Here is an 18119-nt window from a genome sequence, read left to right on the forward strand (position 1 = left end):
ATAGCTGCCAAAATTAACAGTGTGTTCAGTAAGGCCTTTTAACAAGTATTTGCAGTGTTACCTTGTGTCCAATGATGAGGGTGCTCTTTCGGCCCAGATGGTCCAAACGGCAAGGTTTCACTGGTAAGGTATTTCACAACACAAGATTTGTGCACTTAAATTAAATTCTCAAATATATTGATATAAAGCACTTAAACAGGGTAATTATTGCTACGCATGAGCAAGGCGTCACTGTGGCTATTGTGCACCAATGGTGTGATTTCATGAATGGCAGCTGGTACAATACTCCTTACTCCTGAAAAGTGACCAGATTTTACGTTTGACATCCTGCAACCATCCATGATTACTGCTTTGTAGAAGTGTTGTATTATTTTGAGAAGTGTTGACAACTCTTTCAAATAAAAGACTCGATTTACTCATTAAATGTGTAAAATAAAATCTTTTCTATTTCAAATTGTTCATGGGTACATTTTTAAAGATACAAGTAACAGTACACCAAACAAAGTCAAGCTGAGTGTTCTAAAGAGCTCTACTTTGCCCTTTAGCAGCTAAATAAAAAATGCCTCCTTTACCAGTGAGAAAATACAAGTGCATGCTGGTAGAACTTGTAACAGTGACTGTCTGAAACTTAGACAATCATAATTACTTAGAGTAATACAGTAGCAAAATATTACAAATCAAGGAAAAAAGGCTAACATCAAAAGAGTATTCTTAAGACATGATTACAGAAACAAAGTAATCAAACTTCACAAGTCGATAGAGAGACTAGTAACAAAACAGACCCTTCTTAAAAATTAGTCCTTTCATAGCTAAGGAAGAGCAAGAATGTATTGATTTCAACAAGTGTGGGTCATGTAGTCCATGGGAACGTGTGGAAGTTTTAATCAGATGATCAGTCCTTTACACCTTGTTCACAGCCATAAAACATGTTGAAATTTAGCCCATGACACACTTTTGGAAAGGTAAGTAATTGCTCTGTATGATCCTGTAGCAGTCCAGTGCTTTGCAGAGAACCACCAGTCAGTCAAAAGATCATCTAACAAACTTGAAACAGGGGTTCATGAAAAAGTAAAATTGTGGACATCGGGGCATCCCATCCGTCTACTGTAAGAAGATGTGCAAACAAATCGTGGGGAGCTCAAAGACCACGAATTGTGAGTAGGCTAAGATTTAGTATACAAATTGTATCACTGCCTTGTCTGAGTTCTTGTTTTTTAACCCCACATCACATCCAAAAGGCAGACCTGAAAGAAAGGCATCATTTTTAAACTCCATTCATTCTAGTGCTGCAAGTTGGCACTGACACATTAAGAATGTTTGACAACATATGTGGACATATTTTAACAACCATAACAATTTGTTGTACCTAGTTGCCGTTCACTTGCATTGATGGTGTTCCCCCATGGTCAATTGCTGCTCGCTCTCTACTGCGATTCTCTCGTTCTTCATCTTCCTCGTCTCTCTCCTCATTGCCACTGTGGTTCTTACAGTATAGTCTAGAAAAATCATACAAAAGGGCTTTTGAAGAAGCAAAATAGAGTAGGATACCTGTCATCTTTTCTGCACAGCTCTCATAAAAACTAGGGATTCTGCTGAAAATGCAACATGGTTCACTCAAAATTTAAAAACGTGGCACTAAAACCATCCTCCTGAGTTTCAGACTAAGCCTTGACCAGTAGGTCTGTTGTGGTGAACTGATCCTTCTTCCTTAAAGGAAAAATCTCCTGGATATAATTGCAAAAATTTAAATCAAAGTGCAGATGAACTTGTTGCATCAATGGCTTCAAAAATAAAGGGTCTCCTTCCAAGTGAAAATATAATTTATAATATCACAATAAAATGACTGTATACCTAAAGCTGGTTTTGAAGTGAGATGCTTGTTATAATATAAAAAGTGTTTATCTTTGAAAGTTGAGCTCACTTGTAAATGCCACGGGCCATGTTTTCAATGTACTTTGCCTTGTCCTGCAGGCCACAGTGATAGTGGTAGGTCTTAACACAGGCCTTGATTTCACACCCGATGGTAGCACCCAACTGAGTGCAGAGTGTGCATTTCTGAAAAAACAAACGCAAAAAAATGAAGCCAACAATATAAATTCAAAAAGAAATAAGAAATTTTACACACTTTCAAACTAACTATACTCTCATTTTACAAACAAAAGACTCATCTTCCCACCATTCTTTTCCCTCTCTTGATTTCTTGGATGACTGTTTTCACATCAAAGTTTCCAAATTCAGCCCGTGATGTTGTTGTCAGCTGCACCGTACCCGATGAAAAGAGCTACGGATCATACAAAAAGATGTTAGGAGAAGTTCTGTCCAAACACCATAAATATGTGAACAAACACAAAAAATATTACCATGCACTTGTAGTGTGCAGCCACTTTTTTTGAGTTATCAGTGTGAAGCATCCCTCGTGTTTCATTCTCTTCATCACCTGCATGGCAAAAGCCACATCGCTGGCCACCATCTCCTTGGCTGGGCCGAAGAGGTGACCTGTCCCGCTAAATCACAAAGCAAAAATCAGGCCTTATACAGTGAATGAAGTTATAGTAATTCTCACAGCCTGCACTAGGTGAACAGACATTTTGCCTTACATGGGAGGTACTTTCTTCATCTGCAGCCTGTGAGGAGGCAGAGCGGCTGTCTTCTGACTGACCACGGGATCCAACCTTTGCTTTTCCCTTCTCAAACCTTCCTCTGCCCCTACTTTGCGGAGGTGATGAGTCGGAATCATTGGCCACACCTTCCCCTCCATCTAAGTTTTCAGAATGTATCATTAAAGAACACTGCAGTAGTCTCCCTGAGAATATTACTGTTGAGTGCATAAGAAATTATGTTAAAGTGTGTTTTACCCTGAAGATCATCTTGAGATGCATCCCTGTGTTTGCGACAGTAAACCCTTTCGGAAGAAACAAAAAAAACAAACAAACAAAAAAAAACCAACATTTTATTCTAACATAAATTTAAAATCAATTATTTTTGTAGATTAACATGAAAAATCAAAAAAGGCAAAGTGACTTACAGGTAAATTCCTTGTGAGGGATTCTCTTTAATCTGGGCTTTGTCTTTCACAGCACAATAATAGTGATATGTCCTCCGGCACGTCTTCACATCACAGCCAATTGTGGCACCCGGTCTGTGGCATGACGAGCACATCTGCAGGGCCCAAAGAAGACCAATAATTCATATAACAATCAAGCAAATACACAACATTTTATAGTCATTAGAAATAGCAACTATGGATGTGATATGTCAACAAGTAACGAAAAATGTCCATCAATCCATTTTCCATACTGCTTGCCCCATTTAAGGTCATGTTGGTTGAGAGGCTGGGTGCATCCTGAACTTGCAGCCAGCCACTGTTATACAGACCGACAAACATTTACACATTCACCCTTAAGGCTAATTTAGAGTTACTAATTCACCTTGTGAGCAGGTCTTTGCATGTCTGCAAAGAAAAGAGAAAAAGGAGCACCCTCCCAATAATAAACTTCTTAAGGTGCACAACAGAAAGACTAACTTCAACGTCAGCACTCAAAATTGTCCTTTTAAGCAGTTTTATTAGGCAAGGCACAACAGACGCATTTCGACTACAAAGTTGAAAACTTGATGATAAAGCTTAACCTTAGTAGGCTAACAAAACAACAAAAATAATTATTCATAGAGAGGTGGAGTGAAATAACGATTAAAAACATATATATTTCATACATTGTTTTTATAATGTATATAAATTGACACTACACCTATTAATTAAAATGTGATGTTGTGTAGAAAAGCATAATATTTTGATAAAATATCCTGATATGAGCTGGTACTAGAACAGCTCTGAACAGGAACCTAAAAATACAAGATCTTAAACTTACATAAAAGTATGGCTTTGTTAAGGTTGTGTAAATAAAATCACAATAGCTGTTATCATATTTAGTTAAGAATGCACAATATTGTTAGCATGATTTGAGTATTGGCAGATATTAGTGTGAAAAGTTGATTTTATTTCATTTTATTTTACAGGAACAATGCATATTTTTCACCACTAGTGTAAACATAACAGTTAGTTAAAAGGCTAGTTTCCATCTGCAGTGACCAGATGTTAAATTTGGCTCACACTTATTATCAGTTTTGGCAGGTATGACAGTTTGTGCCGAAATGAACAACCAATTTATCACCTGTAAATATCAGCCTATGTAATCTGTAAATATTGGTCATTTGTATGAATACATTTGTGGACTATTAGGCAGGATCAACAGACCAATGTCAGCTGAAGCCTTTTTTCTTTTAAAGTGTGTTTTAAGGACTTAAGGTTTAGGTCCGTACTTCACTAAATATATCCGTATTGATAGTATTGGCTAAAATTAATTGTTAAACGTCAACATGTTGAATATTAATAAAAAAATCAATGTTGCACATCCCTACAATTAGTTGCATATGTGCTGGGATTCTAGGTCTTTTTCAAAAGAAAGGTCTACCATCTCCCTTAGAATGAGAGGTAACACACAAGGGGATCTAAATCCATGCTAATTACCAGTACAAGTCTGTGTATATGAATGACTGAAGGTACAACAAACAGTTAATAAACCAAAAAGTAAAACTAAGTTAGTATATCTACAAGAAAACATCAACCAGCGTCTGCACATATGCAAATCATGCCAGTTGCTAGTTAAATAAACTGGAATCTGTTCTTAGTAAAGCTTTCAGAGTGCGTGACACTGTTAACAACCAGTAAATGCATTTACAGTTTCCTAATGATGAAAGCTTAACCTAAACGACCCTTAAAAATCCATCTCAAATTCTCTGGCATGAATGAGAAGTTGTGAGAGACAGCCATTACTTACCAATTTATTTCCCCTCTTGATCTCCTTTTTCACATCCTCGATGGAGAACCCTCCAATGTTTTCACTGTCTGAGTGAGATGTTACCAAGGCAGAAGAGAAAAGCTGCAAAGAACATTTAGAATAAAATTATTATTAATATTTTTCAGTTTATTGATATAATAACATTTTTGCACAATGTCACATTTTTGTTTTCCTTTCTTCTACAGATGAAAAAAAAAAAATCCAAACTACAGCTGGGGTCATTTTAGAATATGTGTGCTTTACCAACATCAGATTCAATTTCACAATGACATACCAACAAATTCTTTATAGAGTGTTTTTTTTTTTAATGGAATTATTATTATTTACATTACAGTCCATCTTTTACCCTTTTTGAAATAAGAACTCAATTCTCAATAAAAACAAAAGAACTAACAGAAAGACAACAAATACAACAACTTACATTGCCTGACAGGCTTATTATTCTTGATACATGAAAAGAAACTCTGTCTTGAAGGATCACTTGCTGAAACAGTTTAGATAACTTGCTCTTCTCACCATGCACTTATGGTGGGCTGCCACCTTCTGGTTGTCAGACACTAGCAGCTGCCCACACTCCTTATCCCGGTTGGTCCTGCAGAAGGCACATTTGGGCAGCTTAGCTGCAGCTCCTTTCCTCTGTACTGACATGACCAACACCTTATTTTTGCCCAAGTCTCTGATCAAAAAGAGATACATATGTTGTGATTACTTTGCATCAAACTTGGATGTAGATACTATTTTAGATAAATATTGTCAAAGTGGTGTAAAATTATTTAAAATCCACTCTGTCCACTCTGTCAATGGCCAAGCTCACATTTATATTTCCTTGATTCATACAACAGTGCCTTCATCTCAAACCCAGCTCTTAAATATACTGTAGCTCATGCCTGCTTCATACTGGATATCACAAGGTTTTTAATACACAGTTAATGATTCTCAAAGTCCTTAATGTAAAGGGAATGATGAGAATGGTGACCAACATTTTAGCAATAATGTGATACAGCAACACAGTTTTGACCCACTTAGTTGTCAATATGTAAAAAAGAACTGCATTAAGCTTAGAGATCTGTATAACCAGCCATTACACTGGTTGCTAAAAATATCAGATAGATCCAATATTATGAGTGAAAACTGTGTTCTAAGCAACAAATCGAGTTTTGGGAAATAATAAATTATAAGCCATCACAAATTCATTCCTAGAAACAGCTGGAAATAAAACGTAAACTACTGCTGAATGAAGCAACACAAATAAATTACAGTGTCAGAGGACAACTCCTTTGTCTAAAAAAACACACAGGAATCACAGAGATTCTACAGAAATATGAAACTCAAACACCTCTGTATGATTTGTCAGCTAATCACAGTCAAGAGTTGTGAGTCAATCTGTACATGTTTTTTTGGAGGGTTGATCAGTAATTCATTTTATGTTTAATAATTGCATGTGGTAGTGTAAGGCAAAAACATGTATAATAGACTACTACCCATAACAGTCTTCTCAGATCTAAATCTGAATGAGCAGGGCAAGAAAAGGATATTAAAAGATTATGTTTCAGAATTTGTAAAAATGTCCAATTTACCTTTATTTACCTATATATATATAACCACACATTTTACATCTGCATCAATATATTGTTTTCCTTGAAATCATAGTGATTGAAAAAAAGTCTGTATCATCTTAAGTAGAGTAGGTACAACGTTCAAGTTTGTGCTTTCATTTGCCGAAATAGTGTTCAATTTTGTCATGCACGACATGCATCTTGAGTTACGTATTTCAGTATGGGTATAAAATACCTGTTAGTCCTCAAAGTAAACCGAGTGTTCTTTTTAAATCATAAAAGCTGAGTGTTGCGACGCCTTGATAGCCATTACAGCCATGATAGAATGGGCCAGGATTTCACTGCAGCGGCTACGGCAGCGGAGCCAGCGTGGAACAAACAATACTCTACATGTCAGAAACAACAAATATCCTTTATTTCACCCTTTACAGTTCGCCTAAAGCCTCTCGCGCCACAAACTTCTACTATGTGGAAATGTTTGTCGATTGTACAAAGGGCATGTTAAACATAAAAAGTACCTCCAATATCTCGTCCAAAGTTTTGTATTAAAGGGGGTGTGTGCTTCTTTCTCCAACAAACTAGCTGTATCAGAAGACAGATTTCACATCTCAGGGACCCGAAATCTCTCTTAAGGCCTTTTCATGAAGGAAAATTAAGGTCAAACACAGGGAAACATGACACCTCAACATTTCGTTTCGTTTGAATCTGACCAACTTCGAATATTTCCCTTTAAATGTGGAAAATTATCATGACAGGCGCGGGTCTTTGCGACCGTTTCGAAGTAAAGAGCGCCATACGTGATGTATCCCTGTGAAAAGAGAGCAGCTCAGCTTGGACGCCAGCAATACGGCCTAAAACGACAACAGGCCGTAAAACATAATGGCTATACCCAGCCGCTAATACGCAGCATACAGCTTACCTGTTTGTATGATGTTTACCACTTAAACAAAAAAAAAGATGGTAAAGTGTTCCGGACAGCGGCTGTGTTTCTTTCCGTCCTTCAGAAGTGATCGTGGGCTTTTCACACTAGCATCAAGCTAGCTACAGTTTACAAGGCAGCATCATTTCCGGATAAGAATTTCGAAATAAAAGTCGTCCAATCGATTTATCATTAGTGTTTCAAACGTAACAAAGATGCAGGAATTCTGTGTAACGAGATAACTGCTTTACAAAACTATTTAGAACTAGAGCTGATACAATTGTAGGATGTCATATAGTTTTATGCATTTGTTCGGACAAATACAAAGACATATTGGCCTAAATGTTAGTATTTGAATCATATTAAAATATTTATGAATATGCTTGGGCGATATAATTTTATCAGTAATAACTTTCATTTTGACGAGCAATAGTGTACTGCTGCTGCTTGTAAGGATGGAAAATAAATGAACCATTGTTTTATGATGGTACTCTTACAGAGAATGATTAGCAAGGGACCTAAATATGCTGATATAACACCTTTATAAAAAAATATGAGACATTAATTGACTTTTGAAACAAATAGCACTCAAAATGAAAAAGATATAATTTGGAAGCAGATGTGTGAGGGTTTCCCCAAATCAGCAAAAACTGCTGTTTAAAAAAACTACTTGGACCAATAATGAATAAATACAGTACTATGCATCTATGAATAAGCTCATCTCAATGACAGTACTGAGAATGTTCGTGATTTGTGTTTTTATTGTGGAGATATTTTCATTAACCTCCAAACATGAGGGTGGGATTTGTGTTATGTTGAGGCGAAAGGTTTTCAGCTTTCAGAGTTATTTTGGGAATATATTCAATTAAAAATTGCATCCTTATTTCCAAAGCACGTGAAATTATTTGTTTAAAACGTCTTTTGTCCATACGCCAAAGAAGAAAGCTTTGGCTTCATTGCCTCGTTATTTCCATGGAAATTGGGTGCACTCGATTGCATTTGCAGGACTGGCCGGCCAACGAGGCTTCCCGTCTAGTCTTTGATCATGCCGTCAACACTAAACTTGTAACGATTGAAACATGCGCACCTACAGTGGATAGGGAGTTCTCACTGTATCGTCACCCAAGTCATTGGCTGAAACAAGTGGCAGTCATTTTGTAAAGCAAAACATACCCGCCCAGTGTCCCCGGGATGAGGAGAGGACGAGAGTTGCAACAGAAGAGAACAGGGAAATGAAGTTGTCAGACAGGCTAGCCCAGCAGTTCTCTCTTTACAACTAGGCAGCTAGCAAGTTAGGTGTCAGGCTCGGTCACGAGTAGAGAGATTTACATAAATATCTAAGCTATGAAGGTCGAAAGTTTGAACAGCTTGTAGCGACTATTTGTAGACGTTAGATAGCTGCGGTCACAGATCTCTGATAAAGTTAGACATTTCATTGTAACTCGCATTACAGTGAGAAAAGAAAGTGAAGTCAACTCGCTAGCCTGCTAGCTAACCTTTAGCCAACGAACCTCCTTCAGCTTCCAAACTAGAGTCCACACGGTAAGTCTTGACCGCCTGAACTAAATATTTCAGCAGTTTGCTGTACGTGTTTTCCACGGCTCTCGCTGTCAGCGCCCGGACACTAGTTAGCTCATTTCTTGTTACGGCTAACTAGGTCACAAGCTCACTCAACTTTGCAGTTGAATGTTGCTGTAACAATGAGGCTTTTCCCAACTTATTCTTCGTTTATGAACCTTTTTGGCTAGAAAGTGTGTTTTATTAAGCCGATCCGATGTTCACTCCGAGCAACTATCGAAGCAGGAACCAACGCATCGCTTAAACGTCATTGTTGCGCTTTTAAGCCCATCTGTTAAAAACTAAACTGGTATAACTTGACGCTAGCAACTGTAGCTAGCTATTCCTTGTTTAATGGCCTTTAAATCCGAGAGTTAGTCTTTACTTCTAAGTTTGATTTTTCTTTTAGCCCATGTAACTTACCTAGCTGTACCCTTGATTGCCTCAGGTGAAGCCTTTTCAGTCATTTCCTTATGCAGTGAGGTACAGGAAGTTAAGTTACTTACATTTCAAGCCATAGTTTTCTGAAGTAATGTTTCATTCAATCAGGGATTTGGAACATTAGCAGCCATGCCTTTCCCTTTTGGGAAGTCTCAGAAGAGTCCTGCTGAAATAGTGAGGAGTTTAAAGGAGAATGTGGCATACATGGAAAAGCTGGATGCTGCAGACAGTAAAAAGTGTGAAAAGGTCAGTAGTGCTTTTTTTCTTCTCACATCTAAATATTAGTCTTTTTACTCAAAACGCTTTCTAGTGTTCTAAGCAATTGATTCTTTCTCTACAATTAAGGTTGCAGAGGAGGCATCCAAAAATCTGGCCTCACTTAAAGAGATTCTTAGTGGAACAGGTGACAAGGAGCCTCAGACTGAATCAGTGGCTCAGCTTGCACAAGAGCTGTACAACACCAACCTCCTTATTGCTCTCATTGCAAACCTGCAGAAGATTGATTTTGAGGTAAGGAAAAATTAGTTTTTTGTACACTGACGTAGTGAATTAGAAATATTAATCAACCCAAACTGCTTGTGGGACTTCATATACCTAAATGCCTGATTCAAACATCTGTAGACAAAGCCAGAATTACTGTATACCATCAGCATCTGCCCTGCCGTCTATCTGATCTTTTTGCACTGTTTTTCTGTAAAGGGGAAAAAGGATGTGGTTCATTTGTTCAGCAATATTGTGAGGCGTCAAATTGGCACTCGCACACCCACTGTAGAATACATTTCTACACACCCAGAGATCCTCTTCATGCTTCTGAAAGGGTAAGTTCATCTTTTTAATGCTACGGAAACTCAGTATTTGATGCATGATACTGTGAGTGCTTAATATGTACCTTTACATAATCAAAGTTTACTTAATCCTATACACTTAGTACCTGAACACAATTATTTTGAGAAAATAACTTTTAAAAATGGGTAAAATCTAAGTCAATCAACCTTGTGATTTTCTACATTACCTGGTATGTGTTTCAACAAATCCCAGAGGGACAAGCGTGAACATGCTGCATTCGGCTGAGGGTTATACATGTAGATGCTGAGAATGATAGTCGAATGCTGATTTCACAGCTCTTAAAAGAAAGGAGTTATCCAAGCCTGCTCAAGAGCAGCGGCACCACATAAGGGCAGATTGTTGGTTAATCAGTTTTTATTTTTTGCAAGCTGCCTTTTCTGGAATGAATTTGTCTTGCTGTGAATTTGATCTTATGTCTAAAGACAACACATTAAATCACATGTAAGTGCTGAACATAAAATGTAAAAGATTTTACACCTTTTAGACCTTAATGTGTCTAAAACCAAGGAGCTGATCTTTTATTTTAAATATAAGAGAGAGAAAGCCAAGACTCATGATGAAAATGTATTAATTAAAGGATCACACAAATACTTGGGTATGTATCTGGATGGTCATTTTAAATTTGATGTTGACACTGATGCTACTGTAAAGAGTGGACAACACAGAATTCCTGGTTTATCTAAAATTAGTTCCTTTTTAGCCTGTCCTGTAATAAAAGTATTTTTTTAAGTTGGTCTTTTTTTGTCCATCTCCTTTTATTTATTTCATTTGCTGGTTTCTCAGCCTCTCAGTTAAGGACAATGGCAACCTGACTAATGTTTTTCAGACCAATTTTATAGATTTATTTAAGGGATGCAAAGATGCCAATAAAAAAATTGCAGATACTGTAAAAAATATTAGCCCCCTTAAGAAAATTTCATTTTTTGTATAATTACGCCAGTGCTGTTTGACAGAGCAAGGCAATTTTAACATTCTTTTCCAAACATCCTAGTTTTATGTTGGTTGCTTTTGGTTGGTTGTTTTTTTTTTTTTTCCTTGCACAAGGAAAACAAAATTATTTCACAAGGAAACCTAAATTACCAGGGTCCAAGTTTTTAGGCTAGATAACAGCCTGCAGTTGTTGTACGTAGTTTTCAACAAATCTCAGACACATCTCTTGAGGAATCTCAGTCCATTCTTCTTTTTCCAATCTCTCAAACTCCTTCAGAGTTAATGGTCTTCTAGCAGGGATTTTGGTCTTCATCCCATAGATTTTCAATGGGATTCCATTTAGGGCTTTGTGCAGGCCAGTCTGTAAGTTTACTTTGGTCTTCAGGAGTAGCTGTTCACCAGGAGCCACAAGCTCTAGTTTGGTTTAATCTGATAAAAGAACATGCTTCCAGTATGCCTAATCTACTCCAGATTGTCTTTAGCATACTTAAGTCTGGCTTGAAGGTGTCTCTTCTGCAGAAGCAGAGTTTTTCTTGGTCTGCAACCTTTCAGTCCATTCCTGTGTGGGGTTCTAGTGATCGTCTTCTTTCAGGACTGCAATTCCCAATTTGGCTAAGGCTGCCACACACTACAGGATTTTAAGACAGATTTGAGGCAAGATCATCTCCCCCAACGATCGTGGGGGCATATTCTGAGTGGACCCTTGTTGCAAACTATTTTTTGTCTGTATAATCCTTGTGTTGTATCAACATGATTGTTTTACTTTTCCAAATTGCAAATATCAAACATGTTTGATGTTTACGATTCTTGGTTGTAGTGCCTCCAACAAAGTACTCACAGCAACTAATGAGAGTGAGCAGACCAGGTAGCGTCACCAGACAGATCATACGTACTTTCACTGCTCACAACCATAAACACAACTGTAACTTCATTTAAGCCAGGATTTCATACTAATTCTTTTCCTTTTTTACGATTTTTGCTGCACCTGTACTGCATGCCAGGGCAGCCTGTTGTGGAGGGACAGCAAGAGGGATCCGTGTTTTTTCTGGAGTCACGTGATCATGCAAGGTCGTTGTCAGGTCAGCAGGTGTGTGATCTTCAGTGATCTGAGAGTCTGGCTTAGTTGTCTTGTGTGTGCATTCAGAGAATTGGAGAGGAAAAATTGTTTAAAAGTGTCATTATATCTGTGGTCTCCCACGATTTTAAAGTCATTTAAGATTTGAAAATCACCTAGGGTGTGGCCGGCCTAAGTCATTCACTAGAGTCTTGGCAGTTGTTCTGGGGTCTTTGGACACATACCTTACTGCTTTTCTTTCCAGAGTCTCTGAAATCTTTCTATTTCTACCTCTGCCAGGCTTGTTCTGGACTGTGTGGCTCTCTTTGAATTACTTGATGATACTTCTCACTCCAGTTCTTGACACTTGGAAATGCTGTAATAAATAAGTGTATATCCTTGTCCTGCTTTGTGAGAATCAACAATTCTTTTTCTTAAGTCTAAACTGATTTCTTTTGTTTCATAATGTTTTTACTTGATTTTACAATTTTTGAGCACTACAAAGTTAAAGCACATCATTGCACAACAGTGGTTCGTGCTATGGCTTAACTTAAAGATAATTTCTAAATGGGGCTAATAATTTTGACCTTGGACAGTTTGTAGTTGTGATGTAATTTTGTTTCATTGTGCAAAGTAAAAAAAAAAATGAAATAAAGTTGTCTTCATCTGTACTAATTAGTCTATGTGATATCGGTTCTTTTAAGGACCTGTTGCATATTCTTACCTTACATGCATTTTGTTGTAGTTGTGGCTGTTACACATTGCTGTACTTTAGTTATGTCTATATGTACAAGCTGCTCCAAACCAATTGTCCTGTGAGGGATTAATAAAGTTGTTTGATTGAATTTGTTTTAACTGAGTTGAACAGATTAAAACTAGGGCTGTCTAGTGATTGACAAATTAGTTATACATCAATTTTAGAATATCTTTAGTAAACTCAGATTAATCTTACCAGTTTGAAATTCTACTATTTTGCATTTAAAACAGCTTTTGTCTCATTTTATATTTTTGTATTGTCTCATAACAAGGGTAATTAACTTCCTGCTTGGATAAAGACCTGCTTTTATTTTGAAAGAAAATTGAAAAACTGGGTAATTCAAAGATTATTAAAGAAACATACCCAAAGATAAGAAACTTGTTAGAAATTGAAAAGGAAATTTGGGACCAGTAAAAATGTAAATTTTTGATATCACTATGTGTTAATGACTTTGACTTGTCCACTGAGCTGTCTTTGAGTTTATTTAAAGTGAAATTAGGCATTAAGGAGCAGTGATGTACTTATTTTACATCTCTGTAGTGTAGGGTGATCTTGGACAAACTTAACTAAAGTGTGTGGAAAGGGACAAAAAAAGCAGGTAACAGATTATGATTTAAACAAAATTAATGCACATATTATGAACCCTCATTAAATGCAATTGCTGACGGTCATATTTAAAACTTGTTTAGTGTGTAGTTGCCGTGTTGTTACTTTGACTATTTGCTGTTTCTGTTTACATGAACATCAACAGTTTTTTATTTTATATGTAACTGGTTTATGCTGAAATCCGAGGATGCTGATGATCTGGTCTCATTTGACATGTGTTAACCTGTGCAGATATGAGAGTGCAGAAGTGGCTCTGAACTGTGGAATGATGCTAAGAGAGTGCCTGCGGCATGAGCCTTTGGCACGGACGGTGCTCTTCTCTGAAGACTTCTACTGCTTCTTCCGATACGTGGAGCTCTCAACCTTTGACATTGCCTCAGATGCCTTTGCTTCATTTAAGGTTCATTTTACTTTCATTGTCAGCATCTAAATTGAAAGTTCTTTTCTAATGTCATGTTTTCTTCTGTTTCATCCCAGGATCTCCTCACAAGGCACAAGATTATGTGTGCAGATTTCCTGGAGAATAACTATGACAGGGTGAGCTTTGTAGTGTTTTGGTCCTCAGTTTCAACCTTGCTCAAAATGTGTCTAACATGCTTATATTTTTCCAGGTGTTCACAGAGTATGAGAAGCTGCTGCATTCTGACAACTACGTCACCAAACGTCAGTCTTTGAAGGTAGAGACTTCCTTGGCCTTTCACATGACGGATTTAATTGCAACTGGCATGATCAGTTCCTTCAGTTGATGGTGCACTGTAATTAAATAGGTGACAGTAAGTTGATTCTATTTTTTAGCTCCTTGGGGAACTTCTTTTGGACAGACACAACTTCACTGTCATGACAAAATACATTAGCCGGGCGGAGAACTTAAAGCTGATGATGAACATGCTAAGAGACAACAGCCGAAACATCCAGTTCGAAGCATTCCATGTCTTCAAGGTGTGTACTCCACATCTAACAATGCACAATTTATGTTTAGCACTCCAATTGTACTGTGTATAATTTACACTTATTATTCTAATTGTACTGTGAAATGAAACATATTTTTGGAAGAAGTTGGGCTGATGTAATATTGGAAATGGTGTTTTTAGGAATTTTGATTGACACAGCCATCAAAATTTAACTTTCTCCTCTTTTTACAGGTATTTGTTGCAAATCCAAACAAGACTCAGCCCGTGTTGGACATACTGCTGAAGAACCAGACTAAACTGGTGGAATTCCTGAGCCATTTTCAGACTGACAGAGCCGAGGATGAGCAGTTTTGTGATGAGAAGAACTATCTGATTAAACAGATCCGTGACCTGAAGAGGCCTACTGCACCAGAAGAAGCCTAAAGAGGAAAGGACCACTCCATCAGGTTGTAGATGTACAGGTGGTGGCTGAAGCTGGAGAGGGCTAAAAGAGAGCATAGATGACATGCGTTGTTAAGAGTCAATATTAACTACAATATATAGGAAAAGAAGTAACAATAACTTCACTTTTTTGTTAATGTGGAGGTGATTTCCATCCACAATAACCTTATTGGGCTGAAAACTGTTAATTAGTCATTGTGCTTTTTCTTCGATAACAATGATGTGCATTTAGTCCATTCTTGTAATGTTGGGCCTTAAACTGTTACCCTTCTGAATACCTTGTTGCTGGTACCTACCACCAGCCAACATGACTTCTGAGGTGCTCTTTAAAACTTTCCCTGAAACTTGTCCATATTTAAATGATTGAAAATTGATGAGTATTTTATTTTTCTAATGCAACTTCATGGTAATCAGTTAAAAGGATACAGTAATATTTCTCTCTTGATATTTTTTAGTCCAACTCAATTCCTCACTTTGCTGTATTTGAAAACAGCTGTGGGTACAAATTTTAAATGGCCTGATATGGCTTTGGCAGAGTGGCTTGTGGATCATATTGGCCTGGTCAGCACATAGTTAGTTTTAGTGATAAATGTCATGCTGTTCGGCCTTGGCTTGGATGTGTGAGAGATTACAGTGGTCAGGAATGATCCTGCAGTGTGGTTCTTTCTGATGCATTAGCTGGCACAGGGAGAGGAAATCAAAACCATAGAGAAATCAATTAAATGTGCAGTGATTTTGAGGCTGTGCTCAGCAAGGCTTACATCACTTTAAATAGAAACAAGGATCAGATAATGCTGCAGGGTACCAGCCATCCATTCCCCTCTTTGTTGGAAAGCCATTGATCTCAATTCATTTCATCCTCACAAACTAAGTAAAGATAGCAGTGATTCATTCAACAAACAGTAATTTAACCAACAAGTTCATGAGCTTTCAAGCAACTTGATTTGTGCCATCCAAAGCATTTCTCCTTTACGACATAAGCACAGCAAAACAAAAAAGTAATATTGCAGTTTACACAGAACTCTTGCTCACAAAGATGCATGATAAGTGTGTTACACTATTGAATTCAAATATAAAAAGTTGACATGTCAAAGTCACTGAGGGACACCACACCTTATGTGGATGGAGAGACAAATTTCCTATTTGATTTTGGCATTTGACACAATAAACGTCCGATGTTACCCTTAATATGAGATTTGGGCAGGTGTAGGTATTAGCAATTTTTATTTGCTCTATCAGGATCAACCAAATTATGTCTATACAATGTATAGTATGTATGAAAGCAATTTAAACTTCAAATAATAGGAGAGAATAAAGATGGCGGTAGATGTTAAAACACAGCCAGGATTTTAAATACTGTCTTTTTGTCTCAGGTCCTTTTCTGATAAAACTACAATTAAACATTTCAATAGAATACTCTGCAGCTACTTATCAAATAACTACACACACTCTTAAATACACATGAGTTTGTTTTGGATGATCAGCACTGAATTTGAGATTCTCACTGATTAGCTACATTTCTTAAAAAGATGTCTGTTGAAATAATTGCCTTATCTGCCCGTGTCACTTAAATGGCTTGCTAGGAATTAGCTAAATTCACAGGATATTTTTTCAAGATATTTTGTACGCACAGTCTTAGTAATATATACCTCATGGGATCTGAGTTTTCAAATGCTGTGTTCTTTTTCCTTTTTCTTCCCAGGCAAGATATTTGTTTAATGATTTTATACACACATTGGTTTTAATGCGTGCCTGAACTTGATATATACGTTCTAACTTTAACAGGGACTGCGACCATGTTTTCACAATGGAAAGCTAGAGTTTTAAACTGAGCTATTTCATTTGGTGGTACCACACGAAGGTTAATTCATAATGAATTGCAGTGTGGTACCTAATGAACTTTGCCTTATTTAAAGACATTTATTAGATCTTGATGTTTGTGTAAATTTCCATACCTCTTAATTTGCTTTTAAACCAAAGTCAATATTAGAAGGGTACAATTACATTTCAGGTCTCAAATGTTTCACTTGTTAATTTACAGATCCACATACAGTGTAAGTAGGTTGACTTTCCACTGCATTCTGCTACAGTGTGATCCTGTGAGTGTTAATGTCATTTTATTAGTCCTGTAGAAAACCACTATCTGGTGTTCTGCACCAGGAAGTCTTGAGGTAGGCCTCTGTGGGTCTATAAAATGATCAGAGAAATCTGCTGTGAATTTGGTACAACATGCCAAAATAGCCGGGAGTCCTGCACTGTTATGTCATAGCTTCTGGAAAGAGAGTTTGCTTGAGAATATGTTTCCATAAGATCTTCCTGAAGGTATTTAACATTTCAGACTTTAGTTATTGTGAACCATGATTTTCAACAACTGTTATTGCAGTAGACTGAACCCCCATCAACAGTAGTGATTGTCTCAAACTGTCTGACCACAAACATACTTCAAGCTTGCTGTTAAACAGAAGTTACATAACAGGCCAACTTTTGTAATGATACACAAGATTACTGGACTACTGTGTAACAAATGACATTCATTTTACACAACTTATTCAAAATAATGTAATAATTGGTCATCTTAACATGCATACAAACTTTTTTGTCTTTGAGTCTGGAGCCATTACCTGCTCTCTGGGAAGGCCATGCTGTGCACAGTCATCCCATTGGAGGGAGCTGTTGGCAACTATTGGCACCTTGTATAGGTTGTGTAAAGAAAGCATTTCATTTTTATATAACCCTACCTCTAAATATGAGTATATAAATCACTGGTAATGTTTTATAGAGATCAACACAAATTCAATATTATATATTTTATGATTTAGAATTTCCTGGATAAATCTTTGTTGTGCTTTACTTATTTTACTTTGTTGCCTTCACCCCACCTCCTCTTCTTTCCTTGTATTTCTTATTTACCTTGGGAGAGAATTATGTGTACATAACTTTATAAGGATTAAGTGTGAGAGCATTCATGAAAATAAAAAGTAAATGAAAGTATTTTTGTGTGACTTCAATAGACACCTGCACTGACAACCTCCTAATACCATTTGATTTGATTTCTAATGTTATGACTGTACAATAAATTAACCACTGTGACATATGATCAAGTTAGCTAGAGAATATTTTCTTTCAAATCTCTCCTCAACATCACCAATGAGAAAATACTGTAGGTCAGCAGGACCTCTTACAAGAAAGAGATCATTCACTGGAGAGTAGGTTCTAATTTAAATTCTATGCAACTACTTTATTGC

General features: G+C 37.0%; 2 protein-coding genes across 2 annotated transcripts; one reads left to right on the plus strand and one right to left on the minus strand.

The window, feature by feature from the left end:
• Window positions 1-424: 424 nt before the first annotated feature.
• phf6 (PHD finger protein 6) lies at window positions 425-7464 on the minus strand. The gene is made up of 11 exons (XM_041796832.1): window positions 7332-7464; window positions 5373-5532; window positions 4836-4937; window positions 3026-3159; window positions 2856-2902; window positions 2598-2758; window positions 2361-2504; window positions 2177-2281; window positions 1922-2055; window positions 1367-1496; window positions 425-1244 (listed from the first exon to the last, which is right to left on the minus strand). Exons 2-10 carry the CDS (start codon window positions 5502-5504, stop codon window positions 1367-1369), a joined length of 1089 nt encoding a protein of 362 aa, XP_041652766.1. The 5' UTR covers window positions 5505-5532; window positions 7332-7464; the 3' UTR covers window positions 425-1244.
• Window positions 7465-8523: 1059 nt separating this feature from the next.
• Window positions 8524-17865, plus strand: cab39l1 (calcium binding protein 39, like 1). The gene is made up of 9 exons (XM_041797550.1): window positions 8524-8873; window positions 9438-9575; window positions 9675-9839; window positions 10029-10147; window positions 13754-13922; window positions 14000-14059; window positions 14134-14199; window positions 14318-14461; window positions 14665-17865. Exons 2-9 carry the CDS (start codon window positions 9459-9461, stop codon window positions 14854-14856), a joined length of 1032 nt encoding a protein of 343 aa, XP_041653484.1. The 5' UTR covers window positions 8524-8873; window positions 9438-9458; the 3' UTR covers window positions 14857-17865.
• Window positions 17866-18119: the final 254 nt, after the last annotated feature.

This window comes from Cheilinus undulatus, linkage group 10, assembly GCF_018320785.1.
Source record: "Cheilinus undulatus linkage group 10, ASM1832078v1, whole genome shotgun sequence".
Taxonomy (NCBI): domain Eukaryota; kingdom Metazoa; phylum Chordata; class Actinopteri; order Labriformes; family Labridae; genus Cheilinus; species Cheilinus undulatus.

Excerpts from the sequence above, each read along its gene's own strand:
- phf6 (XM_041796832.1), bottom strand. The coding sequence starts at position 5,504 with ATGTCAGTACAGAGGAAAGGAGCTGCAGCTAAGCTGCCCAAATGTGCC. Across the intron at positions 2,505-2,597 it reads ATGAAGAAAGTACCTCCCAT|CGGGACAGGTCACCTCTTCG; the intron begins GTAAGGCAAAAT and ends TTTGTGATTTAG. Across the intron at positions 2,282-2,360 it reads CTGCACACTACAAGTGCATG|CTCTTTTCATCGGGTACGGT; the intron begins GTAATATTTTTT and ends TATGATCCGTAG.
- cab39l1 (XM_041797550.1), top strand. The coding sequence starts at position 9,459 with ATGCCTTTCCCTTTTGGGAAGTCTCAGAAGAGTCCTGCTGAAATAGTG. Across the intron at positions 9,576-9,674 it reads ACAGTAAAAAGTGTGAAAAG|GTTGCAGAGGAGGCATCCAA; the intron begins GTCAGTAGTGCT and ends TCTACAATTAAG. Across the intron at positions 14,462-14,664 it reads AAGCATTCCATGTCTTCAAG|GTATTTGTTGCAAATCCAAA; the intron begins GTGTGTACTCCA and ends CTCTTTTTACAG.